The 19,978-nt window shown below is 43.5% G+C and overlaps 1 protein-coding gene across 1 annotated transcript; it reads left to right on the top strand.

The window, feature by feature from the left end:
* The first annotated feature begins 1,960 nt into the window (after positions 1-1,960).
* On the top strand, positions 1,961-17,361 carry LOC101332068 (uncharacterized). The gene is made up of 3 exons (XM_033846161.2): positions 1,961-2,215; positions 3,477-3,603; positions 12,994-17,361. Exons 1-3 carry the CDS (start codon positions 2,183-2,185, stop codon positions 14,646-14,648), a joined length of 1,815 nt encoding a protein of 604 aa, XP_033702052.1. The 5' UTR covers positions 1,961-2,182; the 3' UTR covers positions 14,649-17,361.
* Positions 17,362-19,978: the final 2,617 nt, after the last annotated feature.

Raw genomic sequence — 19,978 nt, 5'->3', positions numbered from 1 at the left:
TCCAACGAACCTTAAAACTGAAAGCAGGCTTTTGGCAAAACAATTGTTGGCCAAGATCAGTTTGTTGTCAGTCTGATCAGTGGGTCTCAACTTGTAACTGGTGAGCAAGGTGAAGTTATGAAGACAAAGGCAGGAGGAGTTTTCTAGGACCCCAGCTCCAGTGTGAGTGAGGAACATAATCCCTATTTCCAAGTTGGCATGCCCATCACTTTCATATCTAGGAGATATTGATTTTAATTTGAGACAAAGAAATGGTAGAAAGATAAACATAAATGTATTACCTACTTCTACTCAGCTGTATCTTCTGCTCAGCTGTATCAGATAAATGGGCACTGAGTAATCTGGAGAAAGTAAATCTTGCCTAATATACAGGTGCTTCTAAGCTCAGCCAGTTATTCAATTGTTTTTGATAGTTATATTTTCTCCAAAAAACAGAAAAATCTATCTTGGGTTAGGAATCCACCAATATTGATAATTTTGTAAAGTCTATATTAAGAAAATTGTGCGTTGCACACGAAACTGCTCAGTTTTCAGTGAAACCTCTGGGTAGCCTCTGTACATAAGATAAAACCATTTTCAGTAATAGATAAAAATGTGGAAATACAAAGTGAAATATTATCTAAAGATTAGCACATTCACTAGCTGGGGCCAGGATAAGTAGGTACGCATTGACTGATTAGGCCTTATGATTAAGAGGGAAGGTCAGGGAATTCCCTGGTGGTCCAGTGGTTAGGACTCCACCCTTTCCCTGCTGTGAGCCTGGGTTTGATCTCTGGTTGGGGAACTTGTAAGGTCGGATCTTAACAAACGGCACCGCGAAACAGAGGAAAGCTTCAAGTGAGCTTTATTAGGGAGCGCTCCTGGGAGAGGTTCACTGGTCCGAGAGAAAGGAGCCAGAGAAGTCGCGCCCGGGCGAGGGTTTGGGCAGAATTTATAGGGGAAGAAGGGGAAGGGGTGTGGTGAATCCGAGAGGGCGCAGGGTAGTCCTTATTTGGTGGTCTCTTCTGATATCGTGGCAATATCTGGTGCCGGTTGTATCAGTCTTGGGATCGTTAGTCCCGCCCCTAGAAAGGCGGGAAGGCTGGGCCGGGTGGAAAGTCTCCAGGTCAGTTCCTGGAACTGGGTGGGTGGGAGCTCCGGGTCAATTCCGAGAACTGGGTGTGTGGAACGTTCCGGGCTGATCCAACCTGTGAGTCTGATTGCGTTCCCCTGCCTCGGGCCAGTTGGCCTTACAGAACTAAGATCCCAAAAGCCACACAGTGCGGCCAAAATAAATAAATAAATAAAATAACAATAGTAAGAGAAGTTCATTCACGTGAATAGGGTGTAGGTGAATCAGACTGGTGGAGCAAGGAAAGTACAAAAAGCAAGAGAACATCTATCGTGGGTGGCCTGATCATCAGTTTTTGTCACTGAATTGGGCACAATCACTAACTATGCAGTCAGAAGAGTCTTTTCTAGGGGGACGAGAAGCTGTGCTCTCCCTCTTGCCGAGCAGGCCTGTCCAAAATCTCCTCTCCATATTCCCAGTCAGCGTTTTGTCTGACTTTTTTCTGGTCCCTGAACAAAGCCCACAAAATCACTTTAACTCTTCAGGCTGCATGTATATCAGGAGCAATAGGATAATGTTTAGTTTTTGTTCCTGTTACCAGTGGGTTTAAACGTCGGATGGTTTAAAGGATTCTGAGATAATGCACTCCCCGACCCCATGGGTCCTCCGTCCCATTAATAAGGCTGGAGCCCCCCGACCCCGAGCCCTAGAGGTCATTTCCTAGTGCTCCTCCGGGTGCTTCTTGGCTTTTTCCCAGGTGCTTCCCGGTGTGGGGCTTCCTTCCTTGAGACTTTTACACTACATTACCCAGAAGAATTTGTGCTAAGGGGCAGCGACTTTCATCCAATGAAAATCGAGCAAGGGGGCATTTCCGGGAGGGCGAACATCCTGCAGAGGGACTTCCGGTTTCTTCGTGGCTGCCATTTTAATTACGGTAAAGTCTCTGTAGATGGTCAGGGGCTTCTGTGTGCGGTGTTGGGAGCGAGGTGACAGGCTAAGAGGCGCAAGAGGAGGCTCTGTGCGCACTGAACCGGGGCGGTTTTGAGGGTCAGGGACAGACCCTTGCAGTGTACGTGCAGAGTGGGTCCCGGTCGGTCGACTGTCGCCACTCCTTTCCGTCCAGAAGTTCCGATGGCGGCGCCTGCGCTGAGGGACCAGGCTCAGGTAAACGCTGTGCGTTCCGGGTTCTCCCCGGCCTGTTTCCCCACCCAGATACGAAAGGCCCGCGTGGGAGGTGGCTGTTCACGTCGCTTTATCCCAGGCCCAGGGTCTAGGACAGAGAGGCCTCCAGGGGTCTTTTCCCTTTTTCTGCCTGCGTGAGACTTGGAGATGCAACTGAAGCAGGAACATTCCGGGAACCTGGAGTCCATCTTGTTTCTGCAAGGAAGAAAGTTTGAGGCCAGGCTGCATCTGGAGTGGTAGATGAGAGGTTGTACCTTTCTTCTCCGAGAGGAAAGCCCTCCGAGAAGGGCTCCGAGAGCCCTCGGAGCGGTGGAGAGTTTTGAGCACAGGAAGGACACCATCTGAATTAGGCCTTTAAAAATACTCCAGAGCCTGTTCTGTGGAAGCACAGACTGTAGGGGGTGATGAGATTATTGAGGCAGAGGGAAGTTGTGACTTTTCCAAGGTCACAACTGGTAAGAGGTAGCACCGTGGACCGAGGCACGGAGGAGAGGTTTGCCAGTCATCCCGATGTTACCTGGCTCTGGTACCTGACAGAGGTCCAGTTGTGAGAAGGACAGAGATGCCCTTGGGAAAAAGAGAAAGGCAGAGCCTAGCTCAGAGCATAGGGGTGGGTGTGAGGGCTTTACCCAGCATGCATACAAGAGCATGAGCCTCTGGAACACAGCCATGGTCTCTTTCGTCCATAGTTTGCCTTTTCTTACATGTTACCAGGCTGCAGAAGCACTTGGAGCAATTGGAGGTTGTCCCAGTCCCTCGCTTGTTCTCACCCCGCACGCACACATTCTCTGTATTGAGGTGTACTGGGGCTCTTCACCTGCCATTCTCCCACCTCTTTGTTTTGGGGACCCTGGAGAACCCCATGCTCAGGTTCCTGAGTGAAGGCCGGGTTCTGTGTAGGGGGTTGCCATTTCCCAACACCAATGGAAGGAGGCGTGGAAGGTTACTCATGAATCCAATACCAGTATGTGGAAGTGCTGTGAGGTGAGGCTGAGCTGGTTTAGGTAAGCGCAGGTCTCCTTTTTTCTGGTGGAAATAAACAGGGAAGGGCAAGAGTTAGACTTGAAATGACTGCCTATGTATTCTGGAGGAAAAGGGAGGTGCAGATCAAAGGAAGATGGTTTTCTTCCCCAGGTCTCAAGAAGCTCCAGCTGATTGGGTAGTAGGGGAAATGTGTAGGAAGATGAATTGTGGGTTTTCAGGAGTGAGACTGTTCATGGTTTTATTTGTCCCTGTTTACCAGGGCAGTGTGACCTTTGAGGATGTTGCCGTGTACTTCTCCTGGGAGGAATGGTGTCTTCTTGATGAGGTTCAGATACACCTGTACCTTGATGTCATGCTGGAGAACTTTGCACTTGTATGCATGCTGGGTAAGGCCCTCACACCCACCCCTATCCTCTGAGCTAGGCTCTGCCTTTCTTCTCTTCCCCAAGGGCAGTTCTGTCCTTCTCACATCTGGAACACAGGCACTGCTTTCTTCTTCAATTGCTTGGTTATGTGCTGTGGTTACTATGGCTAGGCAGAGTGTATCCCTATTCCTTAGTGCCGGGACACCTGTAGCTCCAAAGTTTTGCAGGTGAGGATTTAGGTTCAGTAGTCTTGCACTCAGTCTGATAGATCCCTCCTTGCTCGCCCTCTCTGCCCAGGCGATTGTCAAAATCCATGGTACCCAAGTTTTGCTCCATTCCTGTCCATGACATTTTTTTGTGCCTTACTTCACAACAGACTGTTGTCACTGACATGGTCGTTACTAAAACAGACCAGGAGCTGTTTCTGTAAGACCTTTTTCCAAGGTTCCAATTTCTGTTTATCAACACTGGCATCTGTTAAGCATTCCGGTCAGCAATGAATGAAATTCTTGTTGCTCCACACCCTTATAGCATTTGGTGTTGTGAATGTTTGGATTTTGGCCCTTCTTACAGGTATGTAATAGTGTGTACTTTTCAGTTTAATTTGCATTTCCTTGCATCTTTGTATATGCTAAATTGTCATCTGTATATCTTATTATTATTAATTTTTTTGCTACGTTGGGTCTTCATTGTTTCACGTGGGCTTTTTCTAGTTGCGATGAACAGGGTCTACTCTTCATTGTGGTGCGCGGGTTTCTCATTGCAGTGGCTTCTCTTGTTGCAGAGCATGGCCTCTAGGCACGCAGGCTTCAGTAGTTGTGGCACGTGGTCTTCAGTAGTTGTGGCTCACAGGCTCTAGAGCGCAGGCTCAGTAGTTGTGGCACACGGGCTTAGTTGCTCCGTGGCATGTGGGATTTTCACGGACCAGGACTTGAACCTGTGTCCCTGCATTGGCAGGCGGATTCTTAACCACTGTGCCACCAGGGAAGTCCTGTATATCTTCTTTTAATGAGGTGTTTGTTAAGGTGCTTTGCTCATTTGGTATTTGGGTTTTTGTTTCTTACTAAGTTTTAAGAGTTTTTTTGTATTTAGCATTTAGGTCTGTGATCCATTTTGAGTTAATTTTTTGTGAAGGTTTGGGTCTAGAATTCATTTCTTTGCATGTGATGTTCGGTTGTTCCAGTACTATTTATTCAAAAGACTTAACTTTTCTCCATTGTATTGCGCTTGTTCATCTGTCAAAGGTCAGTTGAGTGTATTTCTATGGGTCTATTTCTGGGTTTTCAATACTGTTCACTGAACAGTTTCTCTGTCTTTTCAGCAATATCACACTGGCTTGATTACTTTAGATACTAAGTCTTAAAGTTGAGTAGTGTCAGTCTGCCAGCTTTGTTCTTCTTAAGTTTTGTGTTGGCTATTCTCGGACTTTTGCCTTTTTGTATAAATTTTAGGATCAAAGTATTTATGTCCACAAAATAACTTGCTGGTATTTTGATTTGGGTTGCATTGAATCTATTGATGAAGTTGGGAAGAACGGACATATTGATGATACTGGGTTTTCCTGTTTATGAACGTGAAATATCTTTCCATTTATTTAGTTCTTTGATTTCTTTATTAGAATGTTTGATCGTTTATTTGTTTTTTGGCTGCACTGTGAGACCTGAGGGATTTTAGTTCCCCTACTAGGGATCGAACTCAGGCCCATGGCAGTGAAAGCATGGAGTCCTAACCATTGAACCACCATGGAATTCATGATTTCTCTATCTAAGTTTTATAGTTTCTCTCATGTATATCTTGTACATGTTTTGGTAGATCTGTAACTCAATATTTCTTTCTATTGCTCTCTTTTTTTTTTTTTTTTGAGCTGGTGGTAATTTACATGGTATTGTGTTTTTAATTTCAAATTCACTTGTTCATTGATGGTATATAGGACATAATTGACTTTTGTATATTAAGCTTATGTCCTGAAAGCTTGCTATAATTGCTTCTTAGTTCCAGGAATTTTTTTTTCCTCTATTTTTTGGGTGTTTTACATAGCTGATCATGTCATATGAGAATGAAGACAGTTTTATTCCTTCCTTCCTGATCAGTATGCCATTTATATAACCTCATCTCATTGCCTTTGTTTTGACTTCCACTGTAAAGTTGAAAGGGAGTTGTAAAAGGGAACATCCTTGCCTTCTTCATCTTAGTGGGAGAATTCTAGTTTTTCTCTAGTAAGTATGATAGTAGCTATAGGGTTTTATTTAGTTTATCAAGTTTAAGTATTTTTTCAATTTTTAGGTTATATCATATGGAGATTTTGAATATGAGTGGCTGTTGGATTTTGTCAGATCCTTTTTCTGCATCTATTGATGAGATCATGAGTTGGTTTTTAACCTGTTGATGACATGGATTATATTAATTGATTTTTTAATGTTAAGTCAGCATTGTATAACGTGGATCATTCTCAGTTGGTCATGGTGTATAATCCATCCTTCCTTCCTTCCTTCCTTCCGTCCCTCCCTCCCTCCCTTCCTGCATTGGATCTTCGTTGCTGCGCACAGGCTTTCTCTAGTTACAGTGATTGAGGGGCTACTCTTCATTGTGGCACGCGGGCTTCTCATTGCAATTGCTTCTCTTATCGTAGAGCATGGGCTCTAGGCGCGCGGGCTCAGTAATTGCGGCTTTCAGGCTCAGTCATGGTGGCTCACGGGTTTAGTTGCTCTGCAGCATGTGGGATCTTCCCAGACCAGGGCTCCAACCCCTGTCCCCTGAATCGGCAGGCGGATTCTTAACCAGTGTGCCACCAGGGAAGCCCTCCTTTTTCACTTTGATATTAGTAATTTGTGTCCTCTCTTGTTTTTGTGACTAGGCTGACTAGCATGTTTTTGATTTTATTGGGCATTTTAAAGAACCAGCTTTTTTTTTGACTTTGTTGATTTTTCTCTACTGATTTTTAAAATTATTTCTTTTTTTCTTCCTTTGTATTTCATTTTCCCCTAGTTTCCTAAGATAGAGGCACAGATGACTGATTTTAGGTTTTTCATCTTATCTAATATATGCATTCAGTCCTACCGATTGCCATATAAACACTGCTTTCACTGCATCGGCATTTTTTTTTAAGTTTATTTTTCGGTGCGTTGGGTCTTCGTTGCTGTGTGTGGGCTTTGTCTAGTTGCAGTGAGTGGGGGCTACTCTTCATTGTGGTGCACAGGCTTCTTATTGTGGTGGCTTCTCTTGTTGCAGAGCGTGGGCTCTAGGGGTGCGGACTTCAGTAGTTGCAGTGTGTGGGCTCTAGAGCGCAAGCTTAGTAGTTGCGGCACACGGGATCAGTTGCTCTGCAGCATGTGGGATGTTCCCAGACCAGGGCTTGAACCCGTGTCCCCTGCATTGACAGGCAGATTCTTAACTGCCACCAAGGAAGTCCCCATCTGCATGTTTTCACAACTGCTGTGTTTCTTTCTTTCAAAATACTTAAAAATTTATCTTAATATTTATTCTTTGACCCATGTTTTATTTGGAAGTGTATTGTTGAATTTATCAGTGTTGTGCAATTTTACAGCTATCCTTTTGTTACTGGTTGCCGGTGTAGTTCCACTTTGTTCTGAGAACTGATCTTGTATGTTTTCTATTCTTTTAAATTTGTTAAGGTGTGTTTTCTGGCCCAAGGTGTAATCCATCTTGTGAATGTTCTATGTCAGTTTGAGAAGAATATTCTGCTGTTTTTGAATGGAGTAGCCTAGTAATCTGTAGGTGACTGTTACATCCAGTTGACTGGTGATGGTGATCCTCAGTTTACCAGCATCCTTATAGATTTTTTCTTTTCTGGATCTGTTCATTTCTTAGAGAGGTTTGTTGAATGAAGTCTCCAAGTGTTATAGCAGATTCATCTATTTTTTACTTGTAGGCCTGTTTTGCCTCATATTTTGACATTGTGTTGTTAGATGCAGACATGTTAAGGATTGTTGTGTATTCTGGAGTATTGACCCCTTTACCATTGTGTCATTCTCATTATCCCTGATGACTTTGCCTATGCAAAATCTGCTGTGATATCAGTATAGTTACTACCACTTTTCTTTTTTTTCTTTTGATTTGTGTTGACCTCTTTTTCTGTATTGACATACTTTTAATTTATATGCATCTTTTTTTTTAAGCATCTTTTAAAAAATTTTTTGTGGTATGTGGGCCTCTGACTGCCGTGGCCTCTCCCACTGCGGAGCATTAGCTCCGGACGTGCAGGCTTAGCGGACACGGCCCACAGGCCCAGCAGCTCTGCTGCATGTAGGATCCTCCTGGACCGGGGCACGAACCTGCGTCCCCTGCATCGACAGGCGGACTCTCAACCACTGCACCACATAGGAAGACCTTTAAGCATCTTTTAAAAAAATTTTTTAAATTTTGGTTATGCTGGGTCTTAGTCGAGGCTCGCAGGCTCCTTAGTGGTGGCTCACTTGCTCCTTTATTTGTGGCACATGTGCTCCTTAGTTGCGGCAGTGTGCTCCTTAATTGTGGCTGGTGGGGTCCTTAGTTGTGGCCTATGGGCTCCTTAGTTGTGGTGTGCAAACTCTTAGTTGCGGCGTGCAAACTCTTAGTTGCGGCATGCATGTAGGATCTAATTCCCAGACCAGGGATCAAACCCGCGTCCCCTGCATTAGAAGGTGGATTCTTTTTTTTTTTTTGGGGGGGGTACACGGACCTCTCACTGTTGTGGCCTCTCCCATTGCAGAGCACAGGCTCCAGACGCACAGGCTCAGTGACCATGGCTCATGGGCCCAGCCACTCCACGGCATGTGGGATCTTCCAAGACCGGGGCACGAACCCGCATCCCCTGCATTGGCAGGCGGACTTTCAACCACTGCACCACCAGGGAAACCCAGAAAGTGGATTCTTAACCACTGCACCACCAGGGAGCGTCCTCTATGTGCATCTTTGTATTTAGAGTGGGTTTATCGGAGACAACATATAATTCAGTCTTGTTTTTTGATCCACTCTGATAATCTCTCTTTTAATTGGTGCATTGAGACTATTGATGTTTAATATATTGATACAGTTGGGTAAACATCTAACATATTTGTTGCCATTTTCTTTCCATTGCCCTTTTTCTTTGTTCCTAGTTTAGTCTTCCACCCTTCTTTTTGTGGTTTTAATGAAGCATTTTGAATGACCCTTTTTCTCTTCTTTGTTAGCATATCATCTATACTTGTTCCTTTTCATTTTTTAATGTAGTCGCGATAGAGTTTCCAGTATGTATTTACAACTAATTCAAGTCCACATTCAAATGACACTGTGGTTTCGTGGGTAGTTTAAAAAGCTCATAATTTTAAAAAATCCTGATTTTCCATCTTCTCCATTGTATTATTCTTGTCTTTTGTTTTAATTTTACATAAACATACATATATGGGTATGTTTAAAAATACATGATGGAGTACACTTTTGCTATTGTTGTTTTGTACAAACTGTTAAATCTAAATAGACAATTTTCAGAAGAAGATATGCAAATGGTGACCTTCTACATGAAAAGGTGCTCAAAATCACTAATGGTTGAGGAAATGCAAATTAATACCACAATGAAATACCACCTCACAGCTGTTATAATGTCTGTTATGAAAAAGACAATAAATAAGTATAGGAGAAGATGTGAAGAAAAGGGACCCTGTGTGCACTGTTGGTGGGAATGTACATTATTTCTACCACATGGAAAAGAGTAGAGAATCCTTACAGAATTAAGAAAGGAACTACCATATGGTCCAGCAGTTCCATCTCTGTGTATTTATCTAGGGGAGTGAAATCATCATCTCAAAAAGATATGTGTACTCCATGTTTATTGCTGCATTATTTACAATATCCAAGACATGGAAACAACTTCAGTGTCCGTTGATGGATGAGTGGATAACAAACACGTCATATATATGGAATACTATTCAGTTTTATTCAACCATTAAAAAAAGAAGGAAGTTTTGCATTTACAGCAACATGATTGGATTTTACAGGCATTATGCTAAGTGAAATAAGTCAGAGAGAAATCCTGTTGTCCCTATGTTTCCACAGAGGATTGGTGCCAGGATCCCCTGCATATACTGAAATCTGGGGGTGTTTAAGTCCCATAGTCAGACTTCTGATTCTGAAGTTTCCCATTGTTTTAAAAATATAAATTAATTAATTATATTTATTTTGGCTGTGTTGTGTCTTCGTTGCTGCTCGTGGGCTTTCTCTAGTTGCAACGAGCGGGGGCTACTCTTCGTTGTGGTGCATGGGTTTCTCATTGCAGTGGCTTGTTGCGGAGCACGGGCTCTAGCGCACAGGCTTCAGTAGTTGTGGCACGCAGGCTTCAGCATTTGTGGCTCGTGGGCTGTAGAGTGCAGGCTCAGTAGTTGTGGTGCACAGGCTTAGTTGCTCCATGGCATGTGGGATCTTCCCAGCCCAGAGCTCGAATCCATGTCCCCTGCATTGGCAGGTGGATTCTCAACCACTGCACCACCAGGGAAGCCCAAGGTTCCCATTTTTGGATTCATCCAACTAAAGATCATGTAGTGCTGTGTATTTATTGGAAAATATCCCTGTATAAATGGACCCAAGCAATTCTAACCCATGTTATTCAAGGTTTAAATGTACTACATGATTATACTTACATGGGAAATCTTTGAAAAAATAACAACAACAACAAACTCAGATGCAGACAACAGATTAGTGATTGCCAGAACACAGGAAGGTGGGTAGATGACATGGGTGAAGGGTTTCAGAAGTTACAGACTTCTAGTTATGATTAAGTCCTGGGGACGTAATTCACAGCATAGTGATTTTAGTTAACAAAAATGTATTGTATATTTAGAAGTTTTTAAGAAAGTAGATCTTAAAAGTTCTCATCAGAAGAAAGAAAATTGTAAGACATAATTCAACTGAACTTATGTGGTAGTCATTTCAGTGTGTACATATATAGAGTCATGTTGTACAGCTTAAAGATATATGATGTTCCCCAACAATTATGTGTCTGTAAAATATTTTTTATTCTGATGTTCTTCCTTTCTCTATGAAACCCAAACTTCTGATCTATATCATTTACCATCTGTCTCTCTTTTTTTTTTTTTTTTTTTTTTTGGCCATGCTGTGCCACATGCGGCATCTTAGTTTCTCGACCAGGGATAAAGCCCATGCCCCCTGCAGTGGAAGCATGCATGGTAACCACTGGACTGCCAGGGAAATCCCTTCATCTCTCTGAAGAACTTCTTTTAATATATTCCCACAATTTTTCTGTATGTAAGAAAGTGTTTATTTCACCATCACTGTTGAAGGGTAATTTTTGCTGGATACCAAATTCTGGGTTGCTGAAGGTCACCTCCCACACCCACCCTGAGCACTTTAAATGTTTCACTTCATTCTCTTCTTGTCTGCATGAGTTCTGAGGAGAATTCAACTGTAATTGTTTTTGTTGCTTCTCTGTGGGTAAGGTGTTTATTCCTATGGCTTCTTTCAGGACTTTTTTGTACATTTGAATGTGATATTCCTAGGTGTAGTTTTTTCACTTTAAACCTACTTGATGTTCTCTGAGCTTCCTGGATCTGTGCTTTGGTGTCTGATAGTAATTTGGTGGAAATTCTCCATCATTATTGCCTCAAATATTTTTTCTGTTCCTTTGTCTCTTTCTCCTTTAATGTTTCCATATGTGTATGTTAAACCTTTTGTAGTTGTCCCACCAATATTGGATTTTTTTTTTGTCTTGTCCTTTTTTTTTTCAGTTTTGGAAGTTTTTCCTAAGAGAACATCAAGCTCAGATTCTTTCCTCACCTATGTCCAGTTTATAAATAAGCCTATCACAGTCATTTTTCATTTCTGTTATGGTGTTCTCAATCTCTAGCATTTCTTCTTTTTTTTTTTCTCTAGCATTTCTTGGTTCTTTGTTAGATTTCCCATCTCTTTGCTTACATTGCCTTTCTGCTCTTGTATGCTGTCTGCTTTATCCATTCGCAGACATTAATTAGCATATTGATTATAATTGTTTTATATTCCCAGCATGATCATCCCAACATTCCTGTGATATCTGATTCTGGTTTTGAAGTTTCGTGTGTTCAAACTTCGTTTTGTGGGACACTGCAAATCTTCAGTAGACTCCATAGTTGCAAAAGAGTTACAACAGTTAGATTGTTCCCATTTAAGTGAGGAGATGGATTCTTAACAGTCTGTATTCTATCCACTGTTCATCCTTCCCCACTCTGTCTCCACTGGATGTTCTTTTGGTGGTATTTAAATATCGTTCCTTGGTCTATTGTGTACTGAGCTCCTCTGGGCTCATGTTGGCCACTTACCTGTCCTGACTCTGTTAGGGCTTGTATCATTTCTGTCCCATGTAGTTTTTCAGCTGGAGATGGAGAGTCCTTGGTGGTTTCATGAGATGGACATGACTCTAGTTTCAGTATAAAGAGCTTAAAGATAGCCTGGTAAGATGAATGGCCGCTAGGAGAGGGTTGTTATAAGGTCTGTGTTGAGAAATAATACCTGGAATGTATCTTATTTGACTAGTTTTAGGGCCATTGTCAGTGGCCCCCAATTACTTCTCTTGTCCTTTCTCCATTCTTGACATTCTGTTAACTTGTGCTTTTTACTACTTCCCTTTTTTTTTTCTTTTGACCATGGCCCATGGCCTGTGGGATCCTAGTTTCCCAACAAGGGGTTGAACCCACGATCCCTGCATTGGAAGCATGAAGTCTTAACCACTGGACCACCAGGGAATTCCCTACTTCCCCCGCTTTTTTTTTTTTTTTTTTTTTTTGCAGTACGCGGGCCTCTCACTGTTGTGGCCTCTCCAGTTGCGGAGCACAGGCTCCGGACGCACAGGCTCAGCAGCCATGGCTCAGCCACTCTGCGGCACGTGGGATCTTCCCAGACCAGGGCACGAACCCACGTCCCCTGCATCGGCAGGTGGACTCTCAACCACTGCGCCACCAGGGAAGCCACCTACTTCCCATTTTTATTCTGACTCCAGCCTGGGATAATTTCCCTACCACCTCTCTAACCCATTTATCTCATGTGGTCTTCACATTGTTTTCCCCTTAGTACTTACTGGTATTGTTTATGTCCTCAACCATGTATATATCCTTTAATATTTCTTGAACACCAGCTACCAGTTGCAGTCAGATTTTCTGGGGCCTGGAAATACACTTCTGCATAGTATGATAGGTCACCAGTAGATGTGATCCTGGTAAAAGCCATTGACAGAGGAGTGAATTGTCGAACTTGCCTTTTGCCTTGGGCCACATCCAGTCCCTGTGTCCTGTACTTGGTGAGAGCACCTTCTTTCCCAATTTGACCCCAACTCCATTTCCTGAACACAATCCTATGGACTGCTTTCTTCATGTGTCAGATATACAGTTGTGATGATGTCACTCACACCCAATAACATGAACAAGAACTTCACCATCATTTCTTTGTTTTCAGGTTCTTGGCACCGGGTCGAGGATGAAGAGACACCTTTTGAACAGAGCGTATCTGCAGGAGTGTCACAGATCAGGACTTCCAGTGCAGGTTCATCTCCTGAGAAGGCCCAGCTCTGTAAGATGTGCCTCCCAGTCTTGAGAGACATTTTGCACTTGGCTGAAGAGCAAGGAACAAATAGGGGGCAGAAAGCATACACATGTGGGGCATGTGGGAAACAGTTCTATTTCACTGCAAACCTTCAAGAGCACCAGAAGCAGCACATTAGAGAGAAACCCTTCAGCTGTGATATGGGGAGACCCGCATTTTTCAAAAGCTGCACAATCCATGCAACAGGGAATCTCTCTACCTACATGGAGATTGGGAACAACTATGTGGCCAAAATTGGACTTCAGAAACAGGTTACTAATACCAGGAAGAAACTGAACAACAGTAAGGTGTGTGAAGCTGTTTTTCACAGTGGAAAATGTCATCACAGCTGTGGAGAAGGCAACAAATTCTCCAGCCACACAGAAATACTTGTTCAGTCTGAGACAGTCCTCACTTGTGAAAGGTTTTGTGAATGCAGCAACTGTGGGAAAGCCTGCACCCAAAGAAGTAGCCATAGTCAGCACCAGAAGGTTCACACTGGAGAAAGGCCTTATGAATGCAGCCAATGTGGAAAATTTTTTACCCACAAATCTAGTTTCCTTACACATCAGAGAGTTCACAGTGGGGAAAGGCCTTATGAGTGCAGTGAATGTGGAAAATCTTTTACTACTAGGTCTGGCCTCTATTATCATCTGCGAGTTCACACTGGAGAAAGGCCTTATGAGTGCAATGAATGTGGGAAATCTTTTAGTAATAGGTCAATCCTTTGTAATCATCAGAGAGTTCACAGTGGAGAAAAGCCTTTTGAGTGCAGTGAATGTGGGAAATTCTTTAGCCGAAATGGACACCTCAGTGCCCATAAGAAAGTTCATACTGGAGAAAAGCCTTATGAATGCAATAAATGTGGAAAATTTTTTACTGCTAAGATGAGCCTTCATTACCATCAGCGAATTCACAGTGGAGAAAAGCCTTATGAGTGTAGTCAATGTGGGAAATCTTTTACTACTAGCTCTGGTTTCTATTATCATCAGAGAGTTCACAGTGGAGAAAGGCCTTATGAGTGCAGTCAATGTGGGAAATCTTTTACTAGCAGTTCTGGTCTCTATTATCATCAGAGAGTTCACAGTGGAGAAAGGCCTTATGAGTGCAGTGAATGTGGGAAATCTTTTACTACTAGTTCTGCTCTCTATTATCATCAGAGAGTTCACAGTGGAGAAAGACCTTATGAGTGCAGTGAATGTGGGAAGTGTTTTACTGGTAGCTCGAGCCTTAATCGTCATCAGAGGGTTCACAGTGGAGAAAGGCCTTATGAGTGCATTGCATGTGGGAAATGTTTTAGTATTATATCTGATCTTTATGTTCATCAGAGAATTCACACAGGAGAAAGGCCTTATAAGTGCAATGAATGTGGGAAATGTTTTACTGATACGTCAAGCCTTCGTCGTCATCAGAGAGTTCACACTGGAGAAAGGCCTTATGAGTGTACTGAATGTGGGAAATGCTTTAGCCGAAGACAGCTCCTCTATATCCATAGGAAAATCCACACTGGAGAAAAGCCTTGTGAGTGAAAGGAATGTGATAAATCTTATTGAAAGGTGCTACTTCATTAAACATCAGTTCACACTGGTAAAATGGCCTTATGAATATAGCGAATATAGATGGGACTAATGATCAAGGAGTTTGAGATTGTAACAGGGTGGGAAGAAACCCTGCAGTTACTGTGCAGCAAATGTACCCTTTCTTGGGACAAACTGCAGCACAGAGAGAATGTATCATCTGTTGTGAACAGATGATATCCGGATTCAATGTCAGGTTGCCTGGTTCAGGACATAGGGAATCTGGTCATTTCAGTCCTTTTCTCCCCCTTCCCCCATTGAGGACTCAAAGACACGTTGTCCATCCGGACACTTTTGCCCCCCACCCCAGGAGCTCTGCTGATACCACAGCCCCATGCTGATGAATAGGGCTGTCTTTTCTCTGGGAAACAACATTGATGGCTTTCTTGGAAATGACTCCCATTCATCTACCCAACCAAAACAGTGCTCATAGTGTTTTTATTCACATTTGTAAAGGAAGGCATTTGCAGCCCAGAGACATTGAGGGAATTCCACAAGACCTCACTACTGCCAGGTCTTTGATGAGAGTGGTTCCTCTACACTGCACCCTTCCAATGGCCTCTCCTGCTTTGAGCAGGGACTCCCATTTTCTTTGTCCCAAAGATGAACTACCAACCTGGTAGTTTTCCACCTGGACCTCCAGCTTCATTTTTTCCAGTGTACATCTGCTTCCTGCAAACACCCTCCCTCTTGGGACGTTCTTACAGTGACAGCAGCACTAAGCCAGGCACTGCAGAGAGGATCATTGGAGTCACCCCAGATGTGACACTGGCTCCACTGCCATATGCAGTGATTCGTTTTCAAGGTCCTTTCCTTCTTTTTCATAAACCCACTTCAGGATGTCCTCGTTTCCCCATTATGCAGTTGACATGCTCACTGTTCTGGGCGGTGTGAAGGACACTGAAGGACTAGGAATGTCCACTGTGGCCCTCACATGACCTGGTCCCCAAGGCTATTCCTCCTAATCCTTTTTACCATCCCCTTACTGCTCCTCCTCCACCACCCTCCCCAAAATGTAAGTCAACAAATAATGATTTTTAATCAGCAAGAACTTTCCTGCCCCCCTTTTGAGACCTACATTTGACCAACCTAGCTTAAAAGCTAAGACAGAATGCAGGCTGACCCCTCCGATGAAGACTGTAAAATCGCAGTATAAAATCAGTATGATTTTAATTGCTTTTTTCTCATGTTTCTTTTTTTTTTTTAATTTTGGGTGCACTTTGTGGCATGTGGGATTTTAGTTATCCAACCAGGGATTGAACCTCTGCCCCCTGCAGTGGAAATGCAGAACCATAACTAGTGGACTGCCAGGGGATTCCCTCAGGATTTTTCAGTTTGAGTTATTATTATTATTTTTTAATCTATTTTTTACCTGCATGTCTTGTTTTGATAAATTTCTATTTCTTTTACCTGCTTTTATTTTGTGAGTTTTTGTCTGTTTTCTCTTTCCTTGACAAGTAAGAGATCAGGGAAACAACAAAGGTATCTGTGAGATTTCACACATTTACCCAATGTGAGTGACTTCTTTTCTGCATGGAACTGTAATTTGGCATAGTGAAAGAATATGTTCTCAATTTTTTCTTAATTTTGGTCTTATGCATAATGTAATGGCCACATACATTATATATGTTAAAGATAAATCTGGGGCTTCCCTGGTGGCGCAGTGGTTGAGAGTCCGCCTGCCAATGCAGGGGACATGGGTTCGTGCCCCGGTCCGGGAAGATCCCACATGCCGCGGAGCGGCTGGGCCCGTGAGCCACGGCCGCTGAGCCTGCACGTCTGGAGCCTGTGCTCCACAACGGGAGAGGCCACGAGAGTGAGAGGTCTGCGTACCGCAAAAAAAAATAAAAGATAAATCTGCACTATTAACATATGCTACATCAGGTTTTTTCCTTTTTTTATTCTCAGTCCCCCCCCCCCCCATTTTTCCCCAGACCACACAGCTTGTGGGACCTCAGTTCCCTGACCAGACATCAAACCCAGGCCCCAGCACTGAAAGCCCAGAATCCTAATCACTAGGCCACCAGGGAACTCCCATATCCTACCTCAGTCTTAAGTCCAGATATTCAGTAACACAGTAAATGAAATCCTGGTTTGTAGTCTTTGCCAATTTCCCTGGTGTAAATACTTCCAGCATATCCAATGTCAAATTGCCAACATAATGTCACTGAATATGGAGTTGGGAAGCCTTGCCAGGAGCCCACCATTGTATTCTTTTTCTACCTTACAGGTACAGTAGCCACAAATAATTTTAAGAATGTCGCTAATAAACCATAGTAGAATGATTATAAAGTGACAGGTTTTGCATATTTGTTTTAAAAATCGTTTAATATATGTATAGTTGACTGAAAATAAATTACATGTACCTTAAATGTACATTTTAACACTGTGATACTTGTGTAAAGCCCTGAAACCAGTTTCCTCCTGTCACTTTGAATTCATCCTCAAAATTAAAAATACTGATGCAAGAGCATATTCTACTTTTGAAATAACTTTTTTCAAATGTATATATAAATGGAATGACTGTGTAGGAACCTTCCTGTATATTACATCATTTACTATATTTTGTAGATTTTTTGTGTTTGTGTATCGTGATTTACTTAGTGGTTTTTACAATTTATAATCCCAGGTGTGTCTTTGAATACATAAATTTTTTTTAATTTATTTTATTTATTTTTGGCTGTGGTGGGTCTTCGTTGCTGCACACAGGCTTTCTCTAGTTGCAGCGAGTGGGAGCTACTTTTCTTTGCAGTGCATGGGCTTCTCATTGCGGTGGCTTCTCTTGTTGTGGAGCACGGGCGCTAGTCACATGGGCTTCAGTAGTTGCAGCACTTGGCACGTGAGATCTTCCCAGACCAGGGATCGAACTCATGTCCCCTGCACTGGCAGGCAGATTCTCAACCACTGCACCACCAGGGAAGCCCCTGAATACATAATTTCTTAAAATGTGTTTCTAAAATAAAAGAGCCCTTTCATAACTCCAGTAACTTTATTACACACGAAAGTATTCTAAATATCAGTGCATATCAGCACAAATGGGGACACTGTGTGACAGATTTTGATTGCTAACACACTTTGATGCATCCTGTACCTACAAACTACCACAGCACAAAGGATTTATGATAGAAGTGAGAACCTGTTTGGGAAATAAAGTGGGAGGTGCTGACCTAGCACAGCAGGTGTGGCTACAAAAGTCACAAATACTCCAGCGAGATTTTGGGGCAGGCATGTGATAGAGATGTCCAACATTCTGGTGTGTGGGCCACACATAATCTCCCAGTCTTCCTGGATAATGTGTGATGAGGTGAGTGCAGACTGGTTTGGAAAGAACAACTTCTCCCACATCATTGCAAGTATGATGATGCACTGATGGTTTTCAGACCAGGGACTCGGTAACCACCTTGTTACAACCTGGAGATTCACACTTGTGAGCAGCTTTGTCAAGCAAGAAGAAGGACTTGGGGTGGGGTTTTACAGGCTTTATGGGAGGTGTCAGGCTGCATTCAGCACATAGCATTTAGACTTAGGTTTGTCAAGCATGAGTCCCGAGGAGATGTGGGCACGTTCTTGATGATTAGCAATCATTATTTGGTGACATTTTTCTGTTGGGTAGGAGGAGCAGTTAAGCAGTGTGTCCTAGAGTTAGGAGTAAGAGCCTTGGGGACTTGGAGAGGGCTACAGTGAACAGTTTATAGTCCTTCAGTGTCCTTTACAGTGCTCGGAATAGTGACTGGGAGAATTTGGACACAGGCACATCATGAAGCAGGTTCATGAAGATGGACATGACCTTGGAAACAAATCACTGCATGTGGTGGTGGAGGCCTCTGTCACAACTGAGGTGAAACTGAAGACCTGTGTGTGTTGCTGTGTGGTGCTGCTGTCCCTGTGAAAATCTTCCTAATAGGGAGGCTGTTTGCAGAGAGGTGGTGTGCACTGGGGATAGTGGAGCTGGAGGCCCTGGTGGCGATGCAGACGTCAGGTGTGTATAGTTCATGATTGGGACACAGCAGATGGAGTGCCTGCTGGAGGGGCCCAAAGAGATGCCATTGGACAGGTGCAGCTTAGAGGAATCACTCTCATCAAGGGCCTGAGAGCTGTGTACCTTTGTGAAAGTCCCTCCACCTCTCTAACTTGCAGGCTCCTCCTTTCACAAACTGCAGTAATAATAATTACTAGGTGTCACTAGGTAGATTGGGTAGATAAATGGGGTCATTCACAGGAAAGCCATCAATGTTGGTTCCCAGTAAAATATACTCTTGTCCCTCAGCATGGGGTATAGTGTATGAGTACGACTCTTGGGTGGAGCATCACAGGGTATCAGGATGGGCAAGGTGTTCTTTAAATGAGTCCCCAAAGACTGAAAGATTGAGTTCAACATTAAGTAAAGACAGCTGAGGACTTACAGCCAAGAAGTAGAGTGAAGGAGTCAGTGGATGGAAAATTACCAACAGAAAACAGGGTAACGGGTGTTCTTGCTAAACCGACTTAATAAGAATCTTGCTATTCAGATCAGATATAAAGGGTAGGAAATGGGTGTTTGATCAGATATCAATGGGGGAGTTATTCTTACTAAACTGGCTTTTCAGGTTTGATAAAACTGGGCTAAACAGGCTTGTCCTCCAAACAATATAGGTTCATTTCTCATCTGGTTGTTTTTGTTCATTATGGACCAGCTGAGAGGAAATCAAGGTGGCAGTGTAGGAGGGCATGGAGCTCACGTTCCCCCACGAACACATCAAAAATACATTTACTTTGGAACAATCCTCACTGTAAACTGGCAGAAGGACTCCTGTTCAACCAAGGCTGTAAGAAACATATACATGTAATTGGGCAGGAAGGGAAGAAAAGCAATGTGGTCAGGAGTTGTGGGACTCAGAGAGGAAGGGCGATCACTTGGGCAGTGAGCTCCCTGGGGAGTGAGTGGCTTGAAGTACAGACTAGGTGTTCCAGTCCTCGTGTCTATGTTGTGGAGACAAGCCTTCTTGACGGGGTGGAGGACCACTGGGACAGACAGAAAGGCTGGAGGAGCCTGGACTTTGCTTGGGAGGAGTGAGCAAGCAAATGCCTGTCCCTGCGGCCAGGCAGAGAGAGGTATGCATTAGCAGATTTTTGCAGGTTTCTTGTGACCAGGATCTTAGCACACCCAAGTCAGAGTGGAGCAAATGCTCTGGCCTCACTAACTCCATGCCAGAGCACGGGACTGCATGTGTGGCCGCCAAGACCTGGGAAAAGAGTCGACGTTTGGAAGCAGAGGCAGCCTGGTCCCAGTGCAGAGTCAGAGT

The sequence above is a fragment of the Tursiops truncatus genome, chromosome 19 (genome assembly GCF_011762595.2).
Source record: "Tursiops truncatus isolate mTurTru1 chromosome 19, mTurTru1.mat.Y, whole genome shotgun sequence".
Taxonomy (NCBI): domain Eukaryota; kingdom Metazoa; phylum Chordata; class Mammalia; order Artiodactyla; family Delphinidae; genus Tursiops; species Tursiops truncatus.
Note: the sequence above shows the minus strand (reverse complement) of the source record. Positions and strands in the feature narration are given on the sequence as shown.